General features: G+C 46.4%; 1 protein-coding gene across 1 annotated transcript in view; it reads left to right on the top strand.

Moving 5' to 3' along the window:
• Window positions 1-22,828, top strand: part of mcf2l2 (MCF.2 cell line derived transforming sequence-like 2) — a 334,271-nt gene that overhangs the window by 138,290 nt on the left and 173,153 nt on the right. The window contains exon 9 of the mRNA XM_078207045.1: window positions 2,400-2,514. Within this exon, the coding sequence (XP_078063171.1) occupies window positions 2,400-2,514 (115 nt within the window). The remainder of the gene's footprint in view (window positions 1-2,399; window positions 2,515-22,828) is intronic.

Raw genomic sequence — 22,828 nt, 5'->3', positions numbered from 1 at the left:
GGATTGACCATGCTAAATTGCCCCTTAGTGTCAGGGGGACTAGCTAGGGTAAATGCATGGGTTTATGGGAATAGGACCTGGGTGGGATTGTGGTCAGTGCAGACCTGCACTACAGGATTTTATGATCCTATGATTGTCACTGGACTAGTAATGCAGAGACCCAGGATAATCCTCTGGAGATCCAGGATAATCCTCTGGAGATCCAGGATCATCCTCTGGAGACCTAGGTTTGAATCCCACCATGGCAGATGGTGAAATTTGAATTTAAAGAAAATCTGGAATTAAAAGTCTGATGATGACCGTGAACCCATTGTCGGTTGTCGTAAAAACCCATCTGATTCACTAATGTGCTTTAGGGAAGGAAATCTGCCATCCTTACCTGGTCAGCCAGAAACACCCACATCCCAATAAAAAAAAAATCAGTGGGTAATTCAGAAGAAATGCTCTCTCACTGCCATTGAAGCAAGTGGTATAGACCCATTTCAGGGGAAACTACACACACAAATGAAGGTGAAGGGAGTGGATGGTTACAATGGAAGATTTAGATGAGAAAAGGTGGGAGGAGGTTCGAGTGGAACATAAACACCAACATGGACTGTTTAGGCTGAATGGCCTGTTTCTGTATAACCAATGTAATCCTGTATAGTTCGATCATTTAGTCTTTTCTGAATCAGAAATAGATCTAAATTCCTTTTGAACTCTTGGTAATTTCTGTATAAGCTGGTAGCCATTCCATAATGATGAAGAAATTCAAACAAGTTTTAATTTCAGATGGTAATGTATTATCATTAAATTGAATGAGATATGTCTTCAGGGGCTAAGAACTTTAATTCTCAAAGTCATGGGGATAAATCAAAGGAACACAATTTAACCCTTTGATTCATTATAACAGCTCTGAAGCTGTGCACACATTACTGCTGGTGATATTGTCAAAGCCTGGGAAAGCGGCTTCTTGTTGGACCGTAGTCATTTGGGCAGATAGGGGAAGTGCAAATCTTTTATTTTAAAATGCAATTTTGAACATCTTTAAATCAATAGTGAATGTGTGGTCTTATTTTTCATTCATGGAACATGGGAATCACTGTCAAGGTCAACATTTGTTGTCCATCTCTAATTGCCCTTGAACTGAATGGTTTGCTAGATGCTTTCAGAGAACAGTTAAGAATCAATCATATTGCTGTAGGTCTGGAGTTACATGTAGGCCGGACCAGGTAAGGACAGCAGATTTCCTTCCCTAAAGGACATTAGTGAACCAGATGGGTTTTTACCGCAGTCTATGATAATTTCACAGCACCATTATAGAGCCAGGCTCTCAATTCCAGATTTTTAGTTAATTGAATTTATAAATAGACTGAATTTAAATTCCACAAGATGCTGTGATGGGATTTAAACCCATGCCCCCAGTGCCTTTGGATTACAGTTTATAATAGAACTGTATTGGAGAGTAGATAACAAGTGGGTTGAGTATGGGGAAGCACTTGGGGGGACAGAGTGGAGTAGAGGTTGGATATTGTCACAAGGATGCACTTTTTTAAGATATGGGATGGAATTTTCCCAGAAGATTACTACAAGTCTGAGGCAGGAAAACCAGTGCGATTCACGTTGGGCACGCCAAAATGAATCAGATTCCAATTTTCCCACACTTAAGTCACTTCTTGGAAGAGTGGTGAGTTTTGCACTGGTTCTGAGAGGGACCGGTCTAAACACGCCAAAAAGCCTGGCTGCACTGAGATCAGGCATCTTTTTAAAGGGCACCCCAACTCAAAATTGAAATTGGGAACGTCCCTCACCCACTCCCCCCCCCCAATCCCCCCATGAACATCGGATCCCCCCCCCCCACCGACCCTCACTGAAGAAATGTTTACCCACTCCCTCCCCGAAAAAGATCGCCAGCATCAGGGCATGACTCTCTTCATAACCCACCCTCATGACCCAATTATGATTGTCTCATACCCCGGCCGCCTCAGGATCCACCTCCTCAGGTGACGGCCCCTTTGGCACTTCCCCTGGCACTCTGGAAGTGTCCACCTGGCAGTGCCCTTCACCAGAGCTAAAGAATCATCCAGACTTGAAACGTTGGTTCTAATCTCTCTCCACAGATACTGTCAGACCTGCTGAGTTTCTCCAGATTTTCTGTTTCCGTTTCGGATTCCAATACTGGGCAAAATCCCCAGTATTTTGCCTTTATCTGGGCACTTCAAGGGAATCCCTGTCAAGCAAGAGAGAGGAAGAAGTGAACAGGACAATGGTGTTGCTTTATTCAGAATTTTATGCTTAATATTTTGTTTAAAAAGGAACTTTTATAGAAGTATTTAATAATTTAAGGTATTTTTTTAATCTATACCCACTGAGGCACAAAGTTCTAATTCTTTTGTATCCCCAAATTCTCTTTGTGATAGGTTACTGATACAATTGGATGAAACTGAAAATGCCTTCGACCAGTTTTGGTCAAAACATCACCTCAAACTTGAACAATGCTTGCAACTGCGACATTTTGAACAAGATTTTCGGGAGGTATTTTTCACCTCTTATAGAGGATACAATTTCTTTGCTGTGAAATGAATAGGTGTTTTTCCATAAATTTCAAGTGTTGAATTACTTGTATCAAATTAATTGAAACATCAGATATATTTCAGATTGAGACAAATTAAGTTTCTTCCTAATTAAAATAAGAGCATTTGTCATTTACAGGTTTGGCTTCTTGTTGGGTTGGGGGGCAGTACAAAGTGCACTCACCTTGTGTCGGTGGTGTGGAGCCAATCTGAGGTTGGGTGGTATTGGAGGTCAGAGGGGTTTCAATGGGGTTTGGGGGTTGATCAGGGTTTGATCCTGGTTGGGGGGAGGTGTTGTGCAGTGTGGATTCCAGGGTTCCTGTGAGACAGAGTGTTTGAAGGCCTCATGGTGAAGCTGGTAGATCAGTAGTGGCTATCAGAGAACTGTCAGCTACCTGGGTGGGATTGGGGTATAAAGAGCAAGGAGAGCAGTGTTGTAAAGAACAAGACCTTAACGAGGAGAGCAGTGTATGAAGAGCGAGGAGAGCAGTGTATAAAGAAATGCTTCAAGGACATCCTCAAAGCCTCCTGGGAAGCCCTGGCCCAAGAATGTCCAAAGTGAGGGAAAAGCATCTGGGAAGGAGCTGAAAACCTCAAATTACATCGCTGACAGCAAGCTGAAGCCAAGTGTCGACAGCGAAAGGAGCATGTGGCAACTCTGGTACCCCACCTACTCGCTCCTCCAATCACCTTCTGCCCCACCTGTGACAGATATTGGACTCATTGGATTCCTTAGTTACCTGAGCACTCATTGTTAGTGTGGAAGCAAGTCACCCTCAACTCTGAGGGACTGTCTAAGAGAGTGGGATTGGAGACCTCATGTCCCCATCATGTGGGGATGCGGCGAATGGGGGCCTATGGAATGAGGATTAATCATTGACCTGGGATTATGTCATTGTTGGGCTGGGGATATTTGTCTGTGGAGAGGTCACAAGGGTCTTGTGGCAATTAGGTCAGCGACCTGGGGTGGGGGAGGAGAAACAGAGGCCTGCAGTCTGTATGGGAGGCTCAGGGGAGGGTGGAGGGTTGTGGGGTAGATCAGTGTGAGATTGGAAAGGAATGTGGATTGTCCAACGGTAGGCGGGTGCCTGGGAGGCATGCTGGATCCAGCAGGTCATTGTAAAGGCATTCACCTCCCGGGTTCAGCAGCCCTTGCCTGGATGTAGCTGCTAATATTCCTAAGGACATCCATAGTTAAATGCAGAAGATAGAATCCCATTGAGAATTACAGCCTTGTTATAATATTTAGCCTGACTTTGGTGGTGGGGAAAATGCTGGAGACAATTTTAAAGGATATAATAACTGAGCATTTGGAAAGCGGTGACATGGTCGCTCCAAGTCAACATGAATTCACTAAAGGGAAATCGTGCTGGACAAATCTTCTGGAATTTTTGAGGATGTGACCAATAGAATGTACAGTGGTGAACCAGTGGATGTTGTATATCTGGACTTCAAAAAGGCTTTTGAATGGTCCCCCACAAGAGATTAGTGAGCAAAATTAAATCTCATGGTATTGGGGGTAATATATTGACATGGATAAAGAACTGGTTGGCAGACAGGAAGCAGAGAGTGGGAATAAACGGGTCCTTTTCAGAGTGGCAGGCAGTGACTAGTGGGCTACCGCAGGGTTCAATGCTGAGACCCCAGCTGTTCACAATATACATTAATGATTTGGACGAAGGAATTGAACGCATTGTTTCCAAATTTGCAGATGATACTAAGCTGGGTGGCAGTGTGTGCTGTGAGGAGGATGTTAAGAGGCTGCAGGGTGACTTGGACAGGCTGGCTGAGTGGGCAAATAGTTGACAAATGCAATATAATGTGGATAAATGTGAGGTTCTCCACTTTGGTGGCAAAAACAGGAAGAAAGATTATTATCTGAATGGTGGCAGTTTAGGTCTGGGTGTCATGGTGGAACAGTCACTGAAGGTTGGCATGCAGATACAGCAGGCAGTGAGGAAAGCTAAAGTTTTAAAGTTTAAGGTAATTATTAGGGTCACAAGTAGGCTTACATTAACACTACATTGAAGTCACTGTGAAAATCTCCTAGCTAATAGCATGTTGATTTGAGTATAGGAGGAGGGATTGGAGGTGTAGTGGACAGTGAGGAAGGTTTTCAAAGCTTGCAGAAGGATTTGGACCAACTAGAAAAATGGGCTGAAAAATGGCAAATGGAATTTAACGCAGACAAGTGTGAGATATTGCACATTGGAAGGACAAATCAAAGTAGAACGTACAGGGTACAGGGTAAATGGTAGGACTCTGAAGAGTGCAGTTGAACAGAGGGATCTGGGAATACAGGTACAGAATTCCCTACAAGTGACGTCACAGGTGGATAGGGTCGTAAAGAGTGCCTTTGGTACATTGGCCTTTATAAATCGGAGTATCGAGTATAAAAGTTGGAGTGTTATGGTAAGGTTATATAAGGCATTGGTGAGGCCGAATTTGGAGTATTGTGTACAGTTTTGGTCACCTAGTTACAGGAAGGATGTAAATAAGGTTGAAAGAGTGCAGAGAAGGTTCACAAGGATGTTGCCGGGACTTGAGAAGCTAAGTTACAGAGAGAGATTGAATAGGTTGGGACTTTATTCCCTGGAGCGTAGAAGATTGAGGGGAGATTTGATGGAGGTGTATAAGATTTTGATGGGCATAGATAGAGTGAATGCAAGCAGGCTTTTTCCGCTGAGGCTAGGGGAGAAAAAAACCAGAGGGCATGGGTTAAGGGTGAAAGGAGAAAAGTTTAAAGGGAATATTAGGGGGGGCTTCTTCACGCAGAGAGTGGTGGGAGTGTGGAATGAGCTGCCGGATAAAGTGGTAAATACGGGGTCACTTTTAACATTTAAGAAAAACTTGGACGGGTTCATGGATGAGAGGGGTGTGGAGGGATATGGTCCAAGTGCAGGTCAGTGGGACTAGGCAAAAAATGGTTCGGCACAGACAAGAAGGGTCAAAAGGCCTGTTTCTGAGCTGTAATTTTCTATGGTTCTATGGTTCTATGGATGTCTTGCTGTAGTTATATAGCAAGGTTTGATTTGATTTGATTTAGTATTGATTTGGTTTATTATTGTCACATGTATTAGTATACAGTGAAAAGCATTGTTTCTTGCACCTATACAGACAGAGCATTTCGTACATAGGGAAGGAAAGGAGAGAGTGCAGAATGTAGTGTTGCAGTCATAGCTAGTGTGTCGAGAAAGGTCAACTTAATGCAAGGTAGGTCCATTCCAAAGTCTGATGGCAGCAGGGAAGAAGCTGTTTTTGAGTCGGTTGGCACATGATCTTAGACTTTTGTATCTTTTTCCCAATGGAAGAAGATGGAAGAGAGTATGTCCGGGGTGTGTGGGGTCCTTGATTATGCTGGCTGCTTTTCCGAGGCAGCAGGAAGTGTAGGCAGTGTCAATGGATGGGAGGCTGGTTTGAATGATGGACTGGGCTTCATTCACGACCCTTTGTAGTATTTTGCAGTCTTGGACACAACCGGAGCCATACAAAGCTGTGATACAACCAGAAAGAATGCTTTCTATGGTGCATCTGTAGAAGTTGGTGACAGTTGCAGCAGACATGCCAAATTTCCTTAGTTTTCTGAGAAAGTAGAGGCGTGGGGGGTTTTCTTAACTATAGTGTCGGCACGGGGGGACCAGGACATGTTGTCCGATTTATAAAACAGACGAACTTAGGGCCTTAATGCTTATGCGGAATTTGGATGTGGTTGCGGTGACGGAAACTTGGTTAAAAGAAGGACAGGACTGGCAGCTGAATATTCCGGGGTATAAGTGTTTTAGGCGAGACAGAGGAGGGGCTAAAAAAGGTGGGGGAGTAGCGATATTAGTTAAGGAGCATATTACCGCGGTGCAGAGGGTAGACAACTTAGAGGGGTCATGTACTGAGTCGCTGTGGGTGGAACTCAGAAACAGGAAGGGTGCAGTCACTATGCTGGGGGTGTACTACAGACCACCCAACAGCCCACGGGAAGTGGAGGAAAGGATATGTCAGGAGATTCTGGATAGGTGCAGAAAAAATAGGGTTGTTGTAGTGGGGGACTTTAATTTCCCTGGCACAGACTGGAAAGTGCTTAGAGCTGGGGGTCCGGACGGGGAGGAATTTGTAAAATGCGTACTGGAAGGTTCTTTGGAACAGTATGTAGATAGCCCGACTAGAGAGGGGGCTATACTGGACCTAGTTCTGGGAAATGAGCCCGGTCAGGTCGTCAAAGTTTCGGTAGGGGAACATGTGGCAAATAGTGACCACAACTCTGTTAACTTTAGGATAGTAATGGACAAGGATGAGTGCTGTCCTACAGGCAGGGTGCTAAATTGGGGGAAGGCTAACTATAGCCGGATTAGGCAGGAATTGGTGGATGTTGATTGGGAGAGGATGTTCGAGGGTAAGTCCGCGTCTGGCATGTGGGAGTCTTTTAAGGAACTATTGATAAGGCTGCAGGATAGGCATGTGCCTGTAAAAAGGAAAGATAGGAAAGGTAGGATTCGAGAGCCGTGGATAACCAGGGAAATTGAGGATCTGATTAAAATGAAAAGGGAGGCGTACGTTAAGTCCAGGCAACTGAAAACAGATGGAGCTCTGGAGGAATACAGAGAGAGTAGGAAATAACTCAAACGGGGAGTTAGAAGGGCAAAAAGAGGTCACGAGATGTTCTTGGCAGGCAGGATTAAGGAGAATCCTAAGGCATTCTATTCATACGTTAGGAACAAAAGAGTTGTCAGGGAGAAAATCGGACCTCTCAGGGACAAAGGAGGGGAATTATGCTTAGAACCCAAGGGAATAGGGGAGATCCTAAATGAATACTTTGCATCGGTATTCACGAAGGAGAGGGGCGTGTTAACCGGGAGTGTCTTGGAGGGAGGTGTTGACCCGTTAGAGAAAATCTCCATTACAAGAGAGGAAGTGTTAGGTTTTTTAGGGAACATTAAAACTGACAAAGCCCCAGGGCCTGATGGCATCTATCCTCGACTGCTCAGGGAGACGAGAGATGAAATTGCTGGGCCTCTGACGGAAATCTTTGTCGCTTCTTTGGATACGGGTGAGGTCCCTGAGGATTGGAGGATAGCGAATGTGGTCCCGTTGTTTAAGAAGGGTAGCAGGGATAACCCAGGAAATTGTAGGCCGGTGAGCTTGACGTCCGTGGTAGGGAAGTTGTTGGAGAGGATTCTTAGAGACAGGATGTATGTGCATTTAGAACGGAACAATCTCATTAGTGACAGACAGCATGGTTTTGTAAGAGGGAGGTCGTGCCTTACAAATTTGGTGGAGTTTTTTGAGGAAGTGACAAAAACGGTTGATGAAGGAAGGGCTGTGGATGTCGTCTATATGGATTTCAGTAAGGCATTTGACAAAGTCCCACATGGCAGGTTGGTTAAGAAGGTTAAGGCTCATGGGATACAAGGAGAAGTGGCTAGATGGGTGGAGAACTGGCTTGGCCATAGGAGACAGAGGGTAGTGGTCGAAGGGTCTTTTTCCGGCTGGAGGTCTGTGACCAGTGGTGTTCCGCAGGGCTCTGTACTGGGACCTCTGCTATTTGTGATATATATAAATGATTTGGAAGAAGGTGTAACTGGTGTAATCAGCAAGTTTGCGGATGACACGAAGATGGCTGGACTTGCGGATAGCGAAGAGCATTGTCGGGCAATACAGCAGGATATAGATAGGCTGGAAAATTGGGCGGAGAGGTGGCAGATGGAGTTTAATCTGGATAAATGCGAAGTGATGCATTTTGGAAGAAATAATGTAGGGAGGAGTTATACAATAAATGGCAGAGTCATCAGGAGTATAGAAACACAGAGGGACCTAGGTGTGCAAGTCCACAAATCCTTGAAGGTGGCAACACAGGTGGAGAAGGTGGTGAAGAAGGCATATGGTATGCTTGCCTTTATAGGACGGGGTATAGAGTATAAAAGCTGGAGTCTGATGATGCAGCTGTATAGAACGCTGGTTAGGCCACATTTGGAGTACTGCGTCCAGTTCTGGTCGCCGCACTACCAGAAGGATGTGGAGGCGTTAGAGAGAGTGCAGAGAAGGTTTACCAGGATGTTGCCTGGTATGGAGGGTCTTAGCTATGAGGAGAGATTGGGTAGACTGGGGTTGTTCTCCTTGGAAAGACGGAGAATGAGGGGAGATCTAATAGAGGTGTACAAGATTATGAAGGGTATAGATAGGGTGAACAGTGGGAAGCTTTTTCCCAGGTCGGAGGTGACGATCACGAGGGGTCACGGGCTCAAGCTGAGAGGGGCGAAGTATAACTCGGATATCAGAGGGACGTTTTTTACACAGAGGGTGGTGGGGGCCTGGAATGCGCTGCCAAGTAGGGTGGTGGAGGCAGGCACGCTGACATCGTTTAAGACTTACCTGGATAGTCACATGAGCAGCCTGGGAATGGAGGGATACAAACGATTGGTCTAGTTGGACCAAGGAGCGGCACAGGCTTGGAGGGCCGAAGGGCCTGTTTCCTGTGCTGTACTGTTCTTTGTTCTTTGTTCTTTGTTATCTGGACATTTAAAAACTTGAAGCTCTCGACCATTTCTACTTCATCCCCACTGATGTAGACAGGGGCATGCTCTGCACTACGCTTCCTGAAGTCGATGACTATCTGCTTCATTTTGTTGACATTGAGGGAGAGATTATCGTCGTTGCACCAGTTCAGCAGATTCTCCATCTCTTTCCTGTATCCCGTCTCGCCATTGTTTGAAATCCAACCCATAACGATGGTGTCATCAGCAAACTTGAAAATCAAGTTGGAGGGGAATTTGGCCATGCAGTCAAAGGTTTATAAAGAGAATAGTAAGGGGCTGAGGACGCAGCCTTATGGAGCAGCAGTGTTGAGGGTGATCATGGAGGAGGTGTTGTTGCCTATCCTTACTGGCTGTGGCCTGTGGATTAGGAAGTCTAGGATCCAGATGCAGAGGGAGGAACCGAGCCCCAGGCCACGAAGTTTGGAGATGATCTTGTAGGAGTGAGGCCACACCTTGAGTATTGTGTGCACTTTTGGTCTCCTAGTCCGAGGAAGGACATTCTTGCTATTGAGGGAGTCCAATGAAGGTTTACCAGACTGATTCCCAGAATGGCAGGACTGACAGAAGAAGAAAGATTGGATTGACTGTGCTTGTACTCACTGGAATTTAGAAGAATGCGAGGGGATCTCATAGAAACATATAAAATCCTGATGGGACTGGACAGACTAGATGCGGGAAGAATGTTCCCAATGTTGCGGAAGTCCAGAACTAGGGGTTACAGTCTAAGAATAAGGGGTAAGCCATTCAGGACTGAGATGAGGAAGAACTTCTTCACTCATGTTTGCGAACCTGTGGAATTCTCTACCACAGAAAGCTGTTGGGGCCAGTTCATTAAGTATGTTCAAGAGGGAGCTGGACGTGGCCCTTGTGGTTAAAGGGATCAAGGAGTATGGAGAGAAAGTGGGAGTGGGATACTGAGAGTGCATGATCAGCCATGTTCATAATGAATGGTGGTGTGGGCTGAATGGCCTATTTTCTATGTTTCTATGTTTATTTGAAAAGCCGAGCCACCTCCTTACAGTAGATGGTGACTCACCCCCCATTAAAACCAGAAGGGGATGGTTGGAGTCAGGAATCTGATTTTTAAGACTAACCTCAACACCTGACCCAAATTTGCTCAGTTTTTATGGTTAAATTGCTCCTCCTTGTTATGTATGATTGGCCTGTACATGTTTCTGTGCTGTTTCATGTATCTAGGAGACAGAGGTGGCAATAGTCAATCTCCAGAACATTTCATACTAAGCTATCAATTTCAGCTTGTACAGTAAAAGAATGCTTTTTAGGTTATATAATAATACCTGTAAGCAGTGTTGATTTGGCAGCTAAATAGAGAGCAAATAAAGCAGATAGATAAACAGAAATATCAGCTTACAATGGACGAAGCAACTGATTCGAATTTACAGTCAGCCCTGTGCCGCTATCGGTTATCACCTTCTGTTGGCCGAGACCCCGAGTAACCTCCTGTCTCATTACAACACGCTGCTGTTTCACGCTTGCATTAAAAGTTCAACGTTCCCATCTCGACACTCTGTGTACAGTGGTTCTGTGTACAGTGGTTCTGTGTACAGTGGTTCAGTATACAATGATTCTGTGTACAGTGGCTCAGTGTATTGTGGTTTAGTGTACAGCGGTTCAGTGTACAGCAGCTCAGTGTATAGTGGGTTCAGTGTATAGGGGTTCAGTGTACAGTGGTTCAGTGTACAGTGGTTCAGTGTATAGGGGTTCAGTGTATAGGGGTTCAGTGTATAGTGGTTCAGTGTATAGTGGTTCAGTGTATAGTGGTTCAGTGTATAGGGGATCAGTGTATAGGGGTTCAGTGTATAGGGGTTCAGTGTACAGTGGCTCAGTGTATGGTGGCTCAGTGTATAGTGGCTCAGTGTATAGGGGATCAGTGTATAGGGGTTCAGTGTATAGGGGTTCAGTGTACAGTGGCTCAGTGTATGGTGGCTCAGTGTATAGTGGCTCAGTGTATAGTAGCTCAGTGTATAGTGGTTCAGTGTATGGTGGCTCAGTGTATAGTGGCTCAGTGTATAGTAGCTCAGTGTATAGTGGGTTCAATGTATAGTGGGTTCAGTGTATAGTGGTTCAGTGTATAGTGGGTTCAGTGTATAGTGGCTCAGTGTATAGTGGGTTCAGTGTATAGTGGGTTCAGTATAGGGGTTCAATGTATAGGGGTTCAGTGTACAATGGCTCAGTGTACAGTGGCTCGGTGTACAGTGGTTCAGTGTATAGGGGTTCAGTGTATAGTGGCTAGTGTACAGTGGTTCAGTGTATAGGGGTCCAGTGTATAGTGGTTCAGTGTATAGTGGTTCAGTGTACAGTGGTTCAATGTATAGGGGTTCAGTGTATAGTGGCTCAGTGTATAGTGGCTCAGTGTATAGGCGTTCAGTGTATAGGGGTTCAGTGTATAGGGGTTCAGTGTATAGGGGTTCAGTGTACAGTGGTTCAGTGTATAGGGGTTCAGTGTATAGTGGCTCAGTGTATAGTGGCTCAGTGTACAGTGGTTCAGTTTACAGGGGTTCAGTGTATTCAGTGTATAGTGGTTCAGTGTATAGCGGCTCAGTGTACAGTGGCTCAGTGTATAGTGGCTCAGTGTATAGTGGCTCAGTGTACAGTAGTTCAGTGTATAGTGGTGCATTTCAATGAGGTGCAATGATCTCCTGCTAAGTAGCAGTAGATGGTAACGACCTTTGATGGGTGGTTGATGGGTCAGGCGCAGGCACGTTTGTGTATTTGTACAATTGGCCTGCCTGAGGTTTGACTGTTTGATTTTAATATGCCCAATTCTTTAATTTAGGATATCCAATTTTATCAGCCTTAAAACCAGGCCCTATTTATATCACCACGTTCCCTCCTCTTGATCCAATGAGCGTCAGCGAACCGGATCACACAATTCTCACCAAACCATCTCAACAAGCAAGTACCCCGAATCTGGGGTTGACAGTATCATCCCTAACCCACAATAGTACCAACAAATTTAAATGAAGTAAAATAATTTTAAAAAAACAATAAGAAACAATACATCAATCGGGTAAATACAAAACAATAAACAGTACAAAGTGACAAGTGACTATACATATTAAATATAGATGGAAGAGTCTATAGTGGGTTCAGTGTATAGTGGCTGAACAAGGCTCTTGATTGTAGAGCCTCTCCTGATGTCGGATGGCCCTTGTTGAGTCCAAGTTTTTGCAGAAATTCCTTCTTCCATCGGGCGTGGGGTGAACCACATATATCCGGGGTATCGTAGGCTGATCTTCTGGTCTTTGGTTGATGTGGTGTCTGTGGTTCGGTCTGAGACAAGAAGTCCCAGATAACAGAGAAGTATGTAGTTCATTCTGGAGAAGATCAAGGTAGCACCTGTTCATTCTTATTAATACCTAATTCCCTTTTCCTTTTCTTTACTAGAATGTCGTATGACTCCTCTTTTTTTAAAAAAAACGAAGAAATAACTAAAGGAATAATAAAGACCCAATAGTGTCATACGAAGGGTTGGTCAGCAATCAGTGTTGATGGGGTTGAGTGGGGTAAGGAGTTTGCAGAGTGTGAAAATAAAATGTTGGGTATGTGGCATGTGTCCTTGTTGTTGGAGGACTATGGCACAGTATAACAATAGATTCTTCATCCCACAATCAAACTGTGGTGTGTCGGAAAATTATGACGCAGTATAATGTGGGCAGATAAGAAACCCTTTTCAATTGGGAGATGCGTGGAGTGGACGGATAAAGCTATTTACAATCTGGACTGTGATGTCCTGATTCTTTCTTAGTGGAGGGAACCTATGTGGGCGGGCCTTGGCTGCCGGGTACTCACTGCATTACCACCTCTGGTAGTGAGCGCCGGGTCAAATGGTTCTGGGAGTCCCGGTACCAGGGGCGCCACAGGGGGTAAGGTTTGTGGGTTCCCCATCCTTTCCATCAGGGTCCCCTGGGCCGGGGTTTTATTCCTGAAGCCCTGTAAATTGGGGCAGGGACTGAGGTTGCGTGTGCTGTTCCTGGGGATACTGGGTGGGGGTTGATAACCTGGGGTACAGATTGTGGACCGTGGTTTAGGTCCGGTGCTGTGGGGTGAGGGTTGCGGCTTCCTTGTGACTCAAAGACTCCTTCCAGGGTGACATGGTATTGGTGAAAATTTTGCTGGGAGCCGAATGCCTTCATTTGGTTATGATGTGGAGATGCCGACGTTGGACTGGGGTAAGCACAGTATTTGCTACCAAATAAACCTGTTGGACTTTAACCTGGTGTTGTGAGACTCCTTACTTCATTTGGTTCACATGATACCACCCGGCTTTCTTGTGGTCTACCATGACCTTGTATACCGAGGGGCTGGCCTTATCCACCACTGGATATGGTCCGGCATATTTGGGGGATAAGAACGTTCCAGGCTGGAAGACTCTGAGCATTATCTGTTGCCCAACCTCATATTCGATGGGTTTTACCTTACCATCAAAATAGGCCTTACTTTGCTGCTTCCGTTTGCCTATCTTAACGGCTGCAGCCTGTTGTGCGGCCTGTATGTTTTCTAGGATGGCTCTCACGGCATTTTCGTGGGTGATGGCCGTGACTTCGGGCCCGGACAGATCCAGCCCGAGTAAAGGTTCAATTCCTCGCATAGGTCGCCCGGTCATGAGGACATGGGGGGTGAATCTGGTGGAACTAGATACGGAATTGCGCACTATCATTAATACGAAGGGAAGGACTTTGTTCCAGGAGTGATTGTTCTGCTGAACGCTCTTACGGGTCATATCTTTGAGGGTACGGTTCATCCTCTCTACTACACCGCTAGATTGGGGGTGGTAAGCAATGTGGAATTGTTGCTTTATCCCAAACAATTCCATTACGCGTTGCACTACCTGGGCAGTGAAGTGAGTGCCCTGGTCCGAATCGATGCTGCTGGGAAGGCCCCAACTAGTGAATATGTGCTGCTCTAGGATGTCAGCCGTGACCTTGGCTGTGTTAGTGCGGGTTGGAAAAGCTTCCACCCATTTACTAAAAGTATCTGCGATGACCAGGATGTATTTGTAACCTCCCACTCCGGGCGGTCGGGGACCAATATAGTCAATCTGGAGATTTGTCCAGGGACCTTCCACAGGGCGAGTATGCCTCAGTTCCCCTTTGTGGGCATATTTATCAGGATTATTCTGTGCACAGATGATACAATTATCGATGTAATGCCGCACGTCCTATTCTAGGTTTGGCCACCAACACAATCCTTTGATTCGCTCACTTGTGGTTCCTGCCCCTTGATGGCCCTGGACATGGTGGGTTTGGAAAATGATTTGGTTACGGTCCCTGGTTGGGACCACATATAGGCCGTCCTTAAGGACAAGCCCATCCTGTACCGATATTGCGTCTCGCCATTTTTCAAAGGAGGCGGGGTTTGCCCCTTCCTGAATTTGTTTCAGGTCCTGGTCACTGCTCTGGGCTTGTTTTAGGTCTTCAACCTTGGTCTGGCAACAGTCACAGCTTCAATTCGCTCTGTAACTATTGGTTGCCAAAATTTCCGCTCTCTAGCACCTGTTTGGCTAATTCATCCGCCCTTATGTTCCCAAGTGGGGAGGTGCGGTGGCGGGCCTTTACTTTAATTATGCCATACTCCCGGTCTTCCACGTATATCCCACATCCTGTCCTCCTGTTTCCCTCTTCCACCATGGATGACCCATCTACAAAATTTTTTTAACTGTCCTGAGCCTGGGTTTGGCCGATTCCCCTGGCTCCTCCCCCCTTTTGTTTTGGCAAAAATGGCCCCTTGGTGTCTTTTATTGCCGGAACTTGGCATTTATGGGGCTCCCCGCCGTAGGTTGGGATGTCTGCCAGGAATGTGGGGACCCGGGTCTGTTTGACCGCAATGTCTCGACCCTGTAACATGAGTGTCCACTGTGCAATATGATTTTGACTAATCGTCCCATCTTTAATTCGGCCGTTCAGCAGTAGTTGTATGGGGGTGTGTTCTGTAAGTATAGTGAGGGGGTTCAAGCCGACTGTGTAGTTAAAGCGGTGCACTGCCCAGAAAACTGATAATAAGTGGGTTTCGCACACCGAAAAACTTTGTTCAATTGGAGTTAGTATGCGGGAAGCGTAAGCAATTGGGCTGAGTCGTCCGTGCCGTTCTTGGAGGAGCACGGCAGCTAGTTCAAGGGCAAAGGGGAGTTCAGGGTTGGATACCTGTAAGGCAGGGACTTGTGCAAGGGATTGTTTGAGGTCTGAGACTGCTTGTGTGTGTCGCGCAGTCCAGACCCACGGGGTGTTTTTCCATAAAAGTTCGGACAGGGGAGCGGCTTTAGTGGCGAAGCCGTCTATGTGGTTGCGGCAGTACCTCACTAAGCCCAGAAAGGAGCGCAGGGAGCTCACGTCCTTTGGTAAGGGAAGGCGCGTTACAGATTCGATTCGCTGCCTTTCTATCTCATGCTTTCCCTCAGTCACTATTGTACCCAAGTAAGAGACCTGTCGTCTCATAATCTGGGCTTTCTTGGGATTTACCTTTAACCCTAATGTAGTGAGGAGGTTCAGCAGTTAATCCAATAACTTTAGATGTTCCCATAAGACCATAAGACCATAAGACATAGGAGCGGAAGTAAGGCCATTCGGCCCATCGAGTCCACTCCACCATTCAATCATGGTTGATTTCAACTCCATTTACCCGCTCTCTCCCCATAGCCCTTAATTCCTCGAGAAATCAAGAATTTATCAATTTCTGTCTTGAAGACGCTCAACGTCTCGGCCTCCACAGCCCTCTGTGGCAATGAATTCCACAGACCCACCACTCTCTGGCTGAAGAAATTTCTCCTCATCTCTGTTCTAAAGTGACTCCCTTTTATTCTAAGGCTGTGCCCCCGCGTCCTAGTCTCCCCTGTTAATGGAAACAACTTCCCTACGTCCATCCTATCTAAGCCGTTCATTATCTTGTAAGTTTCTATCAGATCTCCCCTCAACCTCCTAAACTCCAATGAATATAATCCCACGATCCTCAGACGTTCATCGTATGTCAGGCCTACCATTCCTGGGATCATCCGTGTGAATCTCCGCTGGACCCGCTCCAGTGCCAGTATGTCCTTCCTGAGGTGTGGGGCCCAAAATTGCTCACAGTACTCCAAATGGGGCCTAACCAGTGCTTTATAAAGCCTCAGAAGTACATCCCTGCTTTTGTATTCCAAGCCTCTTGAGATAAATGACAACATTACATTTGCTTTCTTAATTACGGACTCAACCTGCAAGTTTACCTTTAGAGAATCCTGGACTAGGACTCCCAAGTCCCTTTGCACTTTAGCATTATGAATTTTGTCACCGTTTAGAAAATAGTCCATGCCTCTATTCTTTTTTCCAAAGTGTACGACCTCGCACTTGCCCACGTTGAATTTCATCAGCCACTTCTTGGACCACTCTCCTAAACTGTCTAAATCTTTCTGCAGCCTCCCCACCTCCTCAATACTACCTGCCCCTCCACCTATCTTTGTATCATCGGCAAACTTGGCCAGAATGCTCCCAGTCCCGTCATCTAGATCGTTAATATATAAAGAGAACAGCTGTGGCCCCAACACTGAACCCTGCGGGACACCACTTGTCACCGGTTGCCATTCTGAGAAAGAACCTTTTATCCCAACTCTCTGCCTTCTGTCTGACAGCCAATCGTCAATCCATGTTAGTACCTTGCCTCGAATACCATGGGCCCTTATTTTACTCAGCAGTCTCCCGTGAGGCACCTTGTCAAAGGCCTTTTGGAAGTCAAGATAGATAACATCCATTGGCTCTCCTTGGTCTAACCTATTTGTTATCTCTTCAAAGAACTCTAACAGGTTTGTCAGGCACGACCTCCCCTTACTAAATCCATGCTGACTTGTCTTAATCCGACCCTGCACTTCCAAGAATTTAGAAATCTCATCCTTAACGATGGATTCTAGAATTTTGCCAACAACTGAGGTTAGGCTAATTGGCCTATAATTTTCCATCTTTTTTCTTGTTCCCTTCTTGAACAGTGGGGTTACAACAGCGATTTTCCAATCCTCTGGGACTTTCCCTGACTCCAGTGACTTTTGAAAGATCATAACTAACGCCTCCACTATTTCTTCAGCTATCTCCTTTAGAACTCTAGGATGTAGCCCATCTGGGCCCGGAGATTTATCAATTTTCAGACCTTTTAGTTTCTCTAGCACTTTCTCCTTTGTGATGGCAACCATATTCAACTCTGCCCCCTGACTTTCCTGAATTGTTGGGATATTACTCATGTCTTCTACTGTGAAGACTGACGCAAAGTACTTATTAAGTTCCTCAGCTATTTCCTTGTCTCCCATCACTAGATTACCAGCGTCATTTTGGAGCGGCCCAATGTCTACTTTTGCCTCCCGTTTGTTTTTAATGTATTTAAAGAAACTTTTACTATCATTCCTAATGTTACTGGCTAGCCTACCTTCATATTTGATCCTCTCCTTCCTTATTTCTCTCTTTGTTATCCTCTGTTTGTTTTTATAGCCTTCCCAATCTTCTGACTTCCCACTACTCTTTGCCACATTATAGGCTCTCTCTTTTGCCTTGATGCATTCCCTGACTTCCTTTGTCAGCCATGGCTGCCTAATCCCCCCTCTGGTAACCTTTCTTTTGTTTGGGATGAACCTCTGCACTGTGTCCTCAATTACTCCCAGAAACTCCTCTTGTTTCAGTCTGTAAGAGGAGATCATCTACATATTGTACCAAACATTCTGGTTTGGAGAATCCCTCCAAGCCCTTTGCTAAGCGCTGGTGAAATATGGAGGGGGAGTTATGAAAACATTGTGGTAAACATGTCCAGGTGTACTGTTGTCCCTGGAACGTGAAGGCAAATTTGTATTGACAGTGGTGATCTAAGGGAATTGACCAGAAGCCATTACTGATGTCCAACACTGTGAAAAGTTTTGCGTGTGGGGCTTGTTTCATCATGGCTTCTGGGCTAGTCGCCACTGTGGGGGCTGTGATGGGAGTAGTCTCATTTAGGGCTCGATAATCGATTGTGAGTCTCCAGGAACCGTCAGGTTTCCTTACCGGCCATATGGGGGAAGTGTTAGTGGACTCCTTGTTTTAATAAACTGCTAATCACCTTGGCCACTTCCCCTTCGGCTTGCTTAGGGAAGCCGTACTGTCTTTGGGGTTTAGGGTCAGGACCTTCTATGATTACCTCCCCTGTTATTCAGCCGCAGTCATGCTTGTGACTGGCAAATGCCTGTGTGTGTTTGGCTAATATACCCTGTGCTTCAGGGTCTTCCGTCATTTCTGTGGGCCTGATCCACAATTCTCCAAAAGTAGATATTCGGTCTATGTATCTGCCGGTGGCCACCTCGACTGGGGATGGACAGGTGGTTGGCATTTGCCAAATGCAACAGTTAGTGGGGTCAAACGATAGGTTGCATTTCCTCATCAGATCGGACCCTAGAATGTGCTCTGCCTCTGGGTGGAGTTTAACCAAGATAGCTGGGTGATGACATATTATATTACCCAGTCGAAATTCTAATGGGTCAGTCTCCAAGCCTTCCTGTAAATGTCCCGTAAAGCCACTTAACATTATTATTTTCCTGGTAGGCCAAGTGCAGCTGAGGTCACGGGATGCGTTAAGAATGGTACGGGATCCCCCTGTGTCCCACAGGAACTCGATGGGGCAGCCTCCTACTTTGCCTTTTACAAGGGGTCTCCCTACACTATCCCATTCAGTGTTGCAAACCCAAGTTGGGGAGGTCTGACACAGTCATGCTTCCAGTCCGGAGTCTAATTGAGGGTAGAGGCTGAAAGGGGTGTCGGAGGCATCCACCGGGGTTGTGATGCATTGTCTGGCAGGTCCTTCTAATGACATAGGTCGGGGTTCTCCTCTGTGAAATCATTGGGGCGGTCGTGGGGTCTGGCTGGGTGGGGCTCGACATTCCCTGGCAAAATGGCCGATCTGGCCACAGTTGTAACACTGCGCTTGTGGGGGTGGATATCTGGAAATGGCTTTGCCTTGTTCCCTGCACCTGGGGTTGGGGATATATCGGGGTTTTGCATGGGGCTGTGGTTTTCTGTATCGATGATTGGCAGGGGTATATGGGGGTGGGTGCCCTGAGTTTCCCTGTCCCCCGTTTCCACCTTCCCCTTCGTTACGCCAAACTGGGGCTGGGTCTGTGTGGATTGGGTTCATCTTTCCGTGTTTTGTGGGCTTGGGGATGTCTGTTTGTCTGACTTCCCGTTCCCACACACAAGTCATTTTGCGGATGGCCCAGGCTTCTGTGTGTGTGTAATCATCGGGATCAAAATTCTCACAGGCTTTCCGACTCCCCTCGGTGCTATCAGGGTCTGGATCCATGTGGGCTGGTGGTGTGCATTTAATTGGACTCGATTTAATTGGCCAAAAACTGCAACAAATTGGTTCCATAGTCGGCCAGCATAGGCTATCGGGTGCTCCCCTCTCTTTTGTTGGCAGTTGTTTAAGCCTTGTACCGGGTCATCCCTATTGGAGCCTATGGCAGCCAGAATGGCCGCCTTCATTTCTGGTAGGGTTCCCCCGGCCACGTTCTGATGCTTGGGTAGGGCGGAACGGATGGCAGGACTTAAACATAACAGCCTCGACTAGGCCGTTTAAAACACGATATTGGGTGACCTGGTCAAAGAGAGCATGTGGATCCCCGGAGGGTTCAAATACTCCAATCACTTTAGCTATGTCAGTGAGCTGTGTCACGATGTATGGAGTTACATAAGTCACATTGTGGTTCTGTCCGTCCTGTCGTTGGGTGGCAACCGGATTCATCGGTACAGGAACCGGATTAGTGACTGGGCTTATGGGTCTGAGGCTGAGACTGAGTTTCCCCAGATGGGGGCCGGATTAGGTGGTGCCGTTGGTTCCACTACCGGGAAGGGAGGTGGGGGTCCCCAGTCGGCAGTGACGCTGGCTGTTGCATAATGGCAGGCATCCTCTTCTAAATCCCCCCACTCTACCCCTGGGTCACTATCCCCTGTTTCGGTCGTGTATGCAACATTACACCCTTTTTGTGGCTAGTTGTGCTTTTAAATCTTCAATCTCACGCAGGCATTTGGAGTGGTCTGTTGCGCGGGCTGTATTTACTTTTCCTGCTTGGTGCAAAACTTTTACTGCAGCCTGTAGGTCGCTGCATTTACGTTTAACTTCCTCTACCTGTTGCGGCGCAGCCTCTCTCTCACGGGCAGCACGCTGTGCCTTTTGGCAGGCTTTATCACATTGAGCCTGGAATTGGCTCATGTGTATCATATTGATTTGGTTCCTTTCCTCTCGTGTGTTTACCTCCGCTTCCAATTGTTGTATGCGCGCGGTCTTCCATCGGGCAAACTTAAATGTGAGGATGGTTAGGTACACTGCCATAAGTAGGATTCTTACTACGGCCAGTTGTGACAGAATGCGGACCCATGGGTGGATTTGGGCATTTGAACCACAATCCCAGAGGTCCTCCCATTCAGCATGACCGGCCATAATTATTTCCTTTTAGGATTCGTCACTTGAGTATAGGTAAGGGATCGGGGTCGGGGTCGGGTTTTCTCTAAATTCCCTCCCGTAGATTTTACCCAAATTCCCTAGACTGTTCTAGTTCTAACTACACAGTTTGTCCACCTTGTGTTACAGACGCTGGGTTTATGGCCCAATTTACTGGTTGAATCTGTATTAGTCCTTCACTCACTTAAGGCTGGCCGTCACGTGGGGCAGCTGTCCTCTTAATTCAGGCTCAGACGGAGTGTTGGAGAATACCGGGTTGAAGGTTCGACTTCGGAGCAACGTATCACTTCTTATCGAAGTCCCATCTGGGGTGCCACTGTAGTACCTGTTAATTCTCAGATGCTTTCGACCAGTTTGCTTACTCTAAGGTTTTACCCCGGTGCCCTTATTTGCAAGATGGACAAAGGACAAACACAAGTAAAGGTTCAACAAGTTTATTAATAATAACACTATTAACCCTTAAATTACCCACATAAAACAAGAGGATACCCCAGAGTCAAGTATACTACCCGTAAAGATGGTTTGGTTGAACTGCAGGCTCGATTCTCTGAGTCCCTCTGGTCCGTTGTCATGAAGGTGAGTCTCGATGGCAGCTTCTTCCTTCCTTCCTTCTTCGGTCAGTCTCCGAATGGGCAAGGCCGTCTCCTTCGTCGAGTCTTTGCTCCTGTGTGTCTCAATGTGTGTCCCTTTATCCCCCAGCCTGCTTGCCTTTCCAGAAACGTCTCTGGCTTCCGGCAAATGAGGTTCCAGGAGGGGGTTCCAATACCCAGTGAGTTTCTTGATGTCTGCCTGACAGGACACCAGGGTCCGCCCCCCAGGTGTCCATCTCCATGCTGTTGCTTACGTATAACTTGTTATCAGATGAGGTATCCACAGGAACTCTTGGTGACAGAAAGTCTGGCCCGATCTTGGCTTCTAACAATAGGCCGGTGCATTTCAATGAGGTGCCATGATCTCCTGCTAAGTATCAGTAGAGCGCAACGATCTTTGATGGGTGGTTGATGGGTCAGGCGCAGGCACGTTTGTGTATTTGTACAATTGGCCTGCCTGAGGTTTGACTGTGTTTGATTTTAATATGCCCAATTCTTTAATTTAGGATATCCTATTTTATCAGCCTTAAAACTAGGCCCTGTTTATATCACCACAAGGGGTTCGGAGTATAGGGGTTCAGTGTATTGTGGTTCAGCGTATAGTGGCTCAGCGTATAGTGGCTCAGTGTATAGTGGGTTCAGTGTATAGTGGGTTCAGTGTATAGTGGGTTCAGTGTATAGTGGCTCAGTGTATAGGGTTTCAGTGTATAGTGGGTTCAGTGTATAGTGGGTTCAGTGTATAGTGGGTTCAGTGTATAGTGGGTTCAGTGTATAGTGGCTCAGTGTATAGTGGCTCAGTGTATAGTGGGTTCAGTGTATAGTGGGTTCAGTGTATAGTGGGTTCAGTGTATAGTGGGTTCAGTGTATAGTGGGTTCAGTGTATAGTGGCTCAGTGTATAGTGGCTCAGTGTATAGTGGCTCAGTGTATAGTGGCTCAGTGTATAGGGTTTCAGTGTATAGTGGGTTCAGTGTATAGTGGGTTCAGTGTATAGTGGCTCAGTGTATAGTGGGTTCAGTGTATAGTGGCTCAGTGTACAGTGGTTCAGTGTATAGTGGTTCAGTGTATAAGGGTTCAGTGTATTCAGTGTATAGTGGTTCAGTGTACAGTGGCTCAGTGTATAGTGGTTCAGTGTATAGGGGTTCAGTGTATAGGGGTTCAGTGTACAGGGGCTCAGTGTACAGTGGTTCAGTGTATACTGGCTCAGTGTATAGTAGCTCAGTCTATAGTGGCTCAGTGTACAGTGGTTCAGTGTACAGTGGTTCAGTGTACAGTGGTTCAGTGTACAGTGGTTCAGTGTACAGTGGTTCAGTGTACAGGGGTTCAGTGTATAGGGGTTCAGTGTATAGGGGTTCAGTGTATAGTGGTTCAGTGTATAGTGGTTCAGTGTATAGGGGTTCAGTGTATAGGGGTTCAGTGTATAGGGGTTCAGTGTATAGGGTTTCAGTGTATAGTGGCTCAGTGTACAGTGGTTCAGTGTATACTGGCTCAGTGTATAGTAGCTCAGTCTATAGGGGTTCAGTGTACAGTGGCTCAGTGTATAGTGGCTCAGTGTATAGTGGCTCAGTGTATAGTGGTTCAGTGTATAGTGGCTCAGTGTATAGTGGCTCAGTGTACAGTGGCTCAGTGTACAGTGGCTCTGTGTACAGTGGCTCTGTGTAGTGGCTCAGTGTACAGTGGCTCAGTGTGCAGTGGTTCAGTGTGTAT

The sequence above is a fragment of the Mustelus asterias genome, chromosome 3 (assembly GCF_964213995.1).
Source record: "Mustelus asterias chromosome 3, sMusAst1.hap1.1, whole genome shotgun sequence".
Classification (NCBI taxonomy): domain Eukaryota; kingdom Metazoa; phylum Chordata; class Chondrichthyes; order Carcharhiniformes; family Triakidae; genus Mustelus; species Mustelus asterias.
Note: the sequence above shows the minus strand (reverse complement) of the source record. Positions and strands in the feature narration are given on the sequence as shown.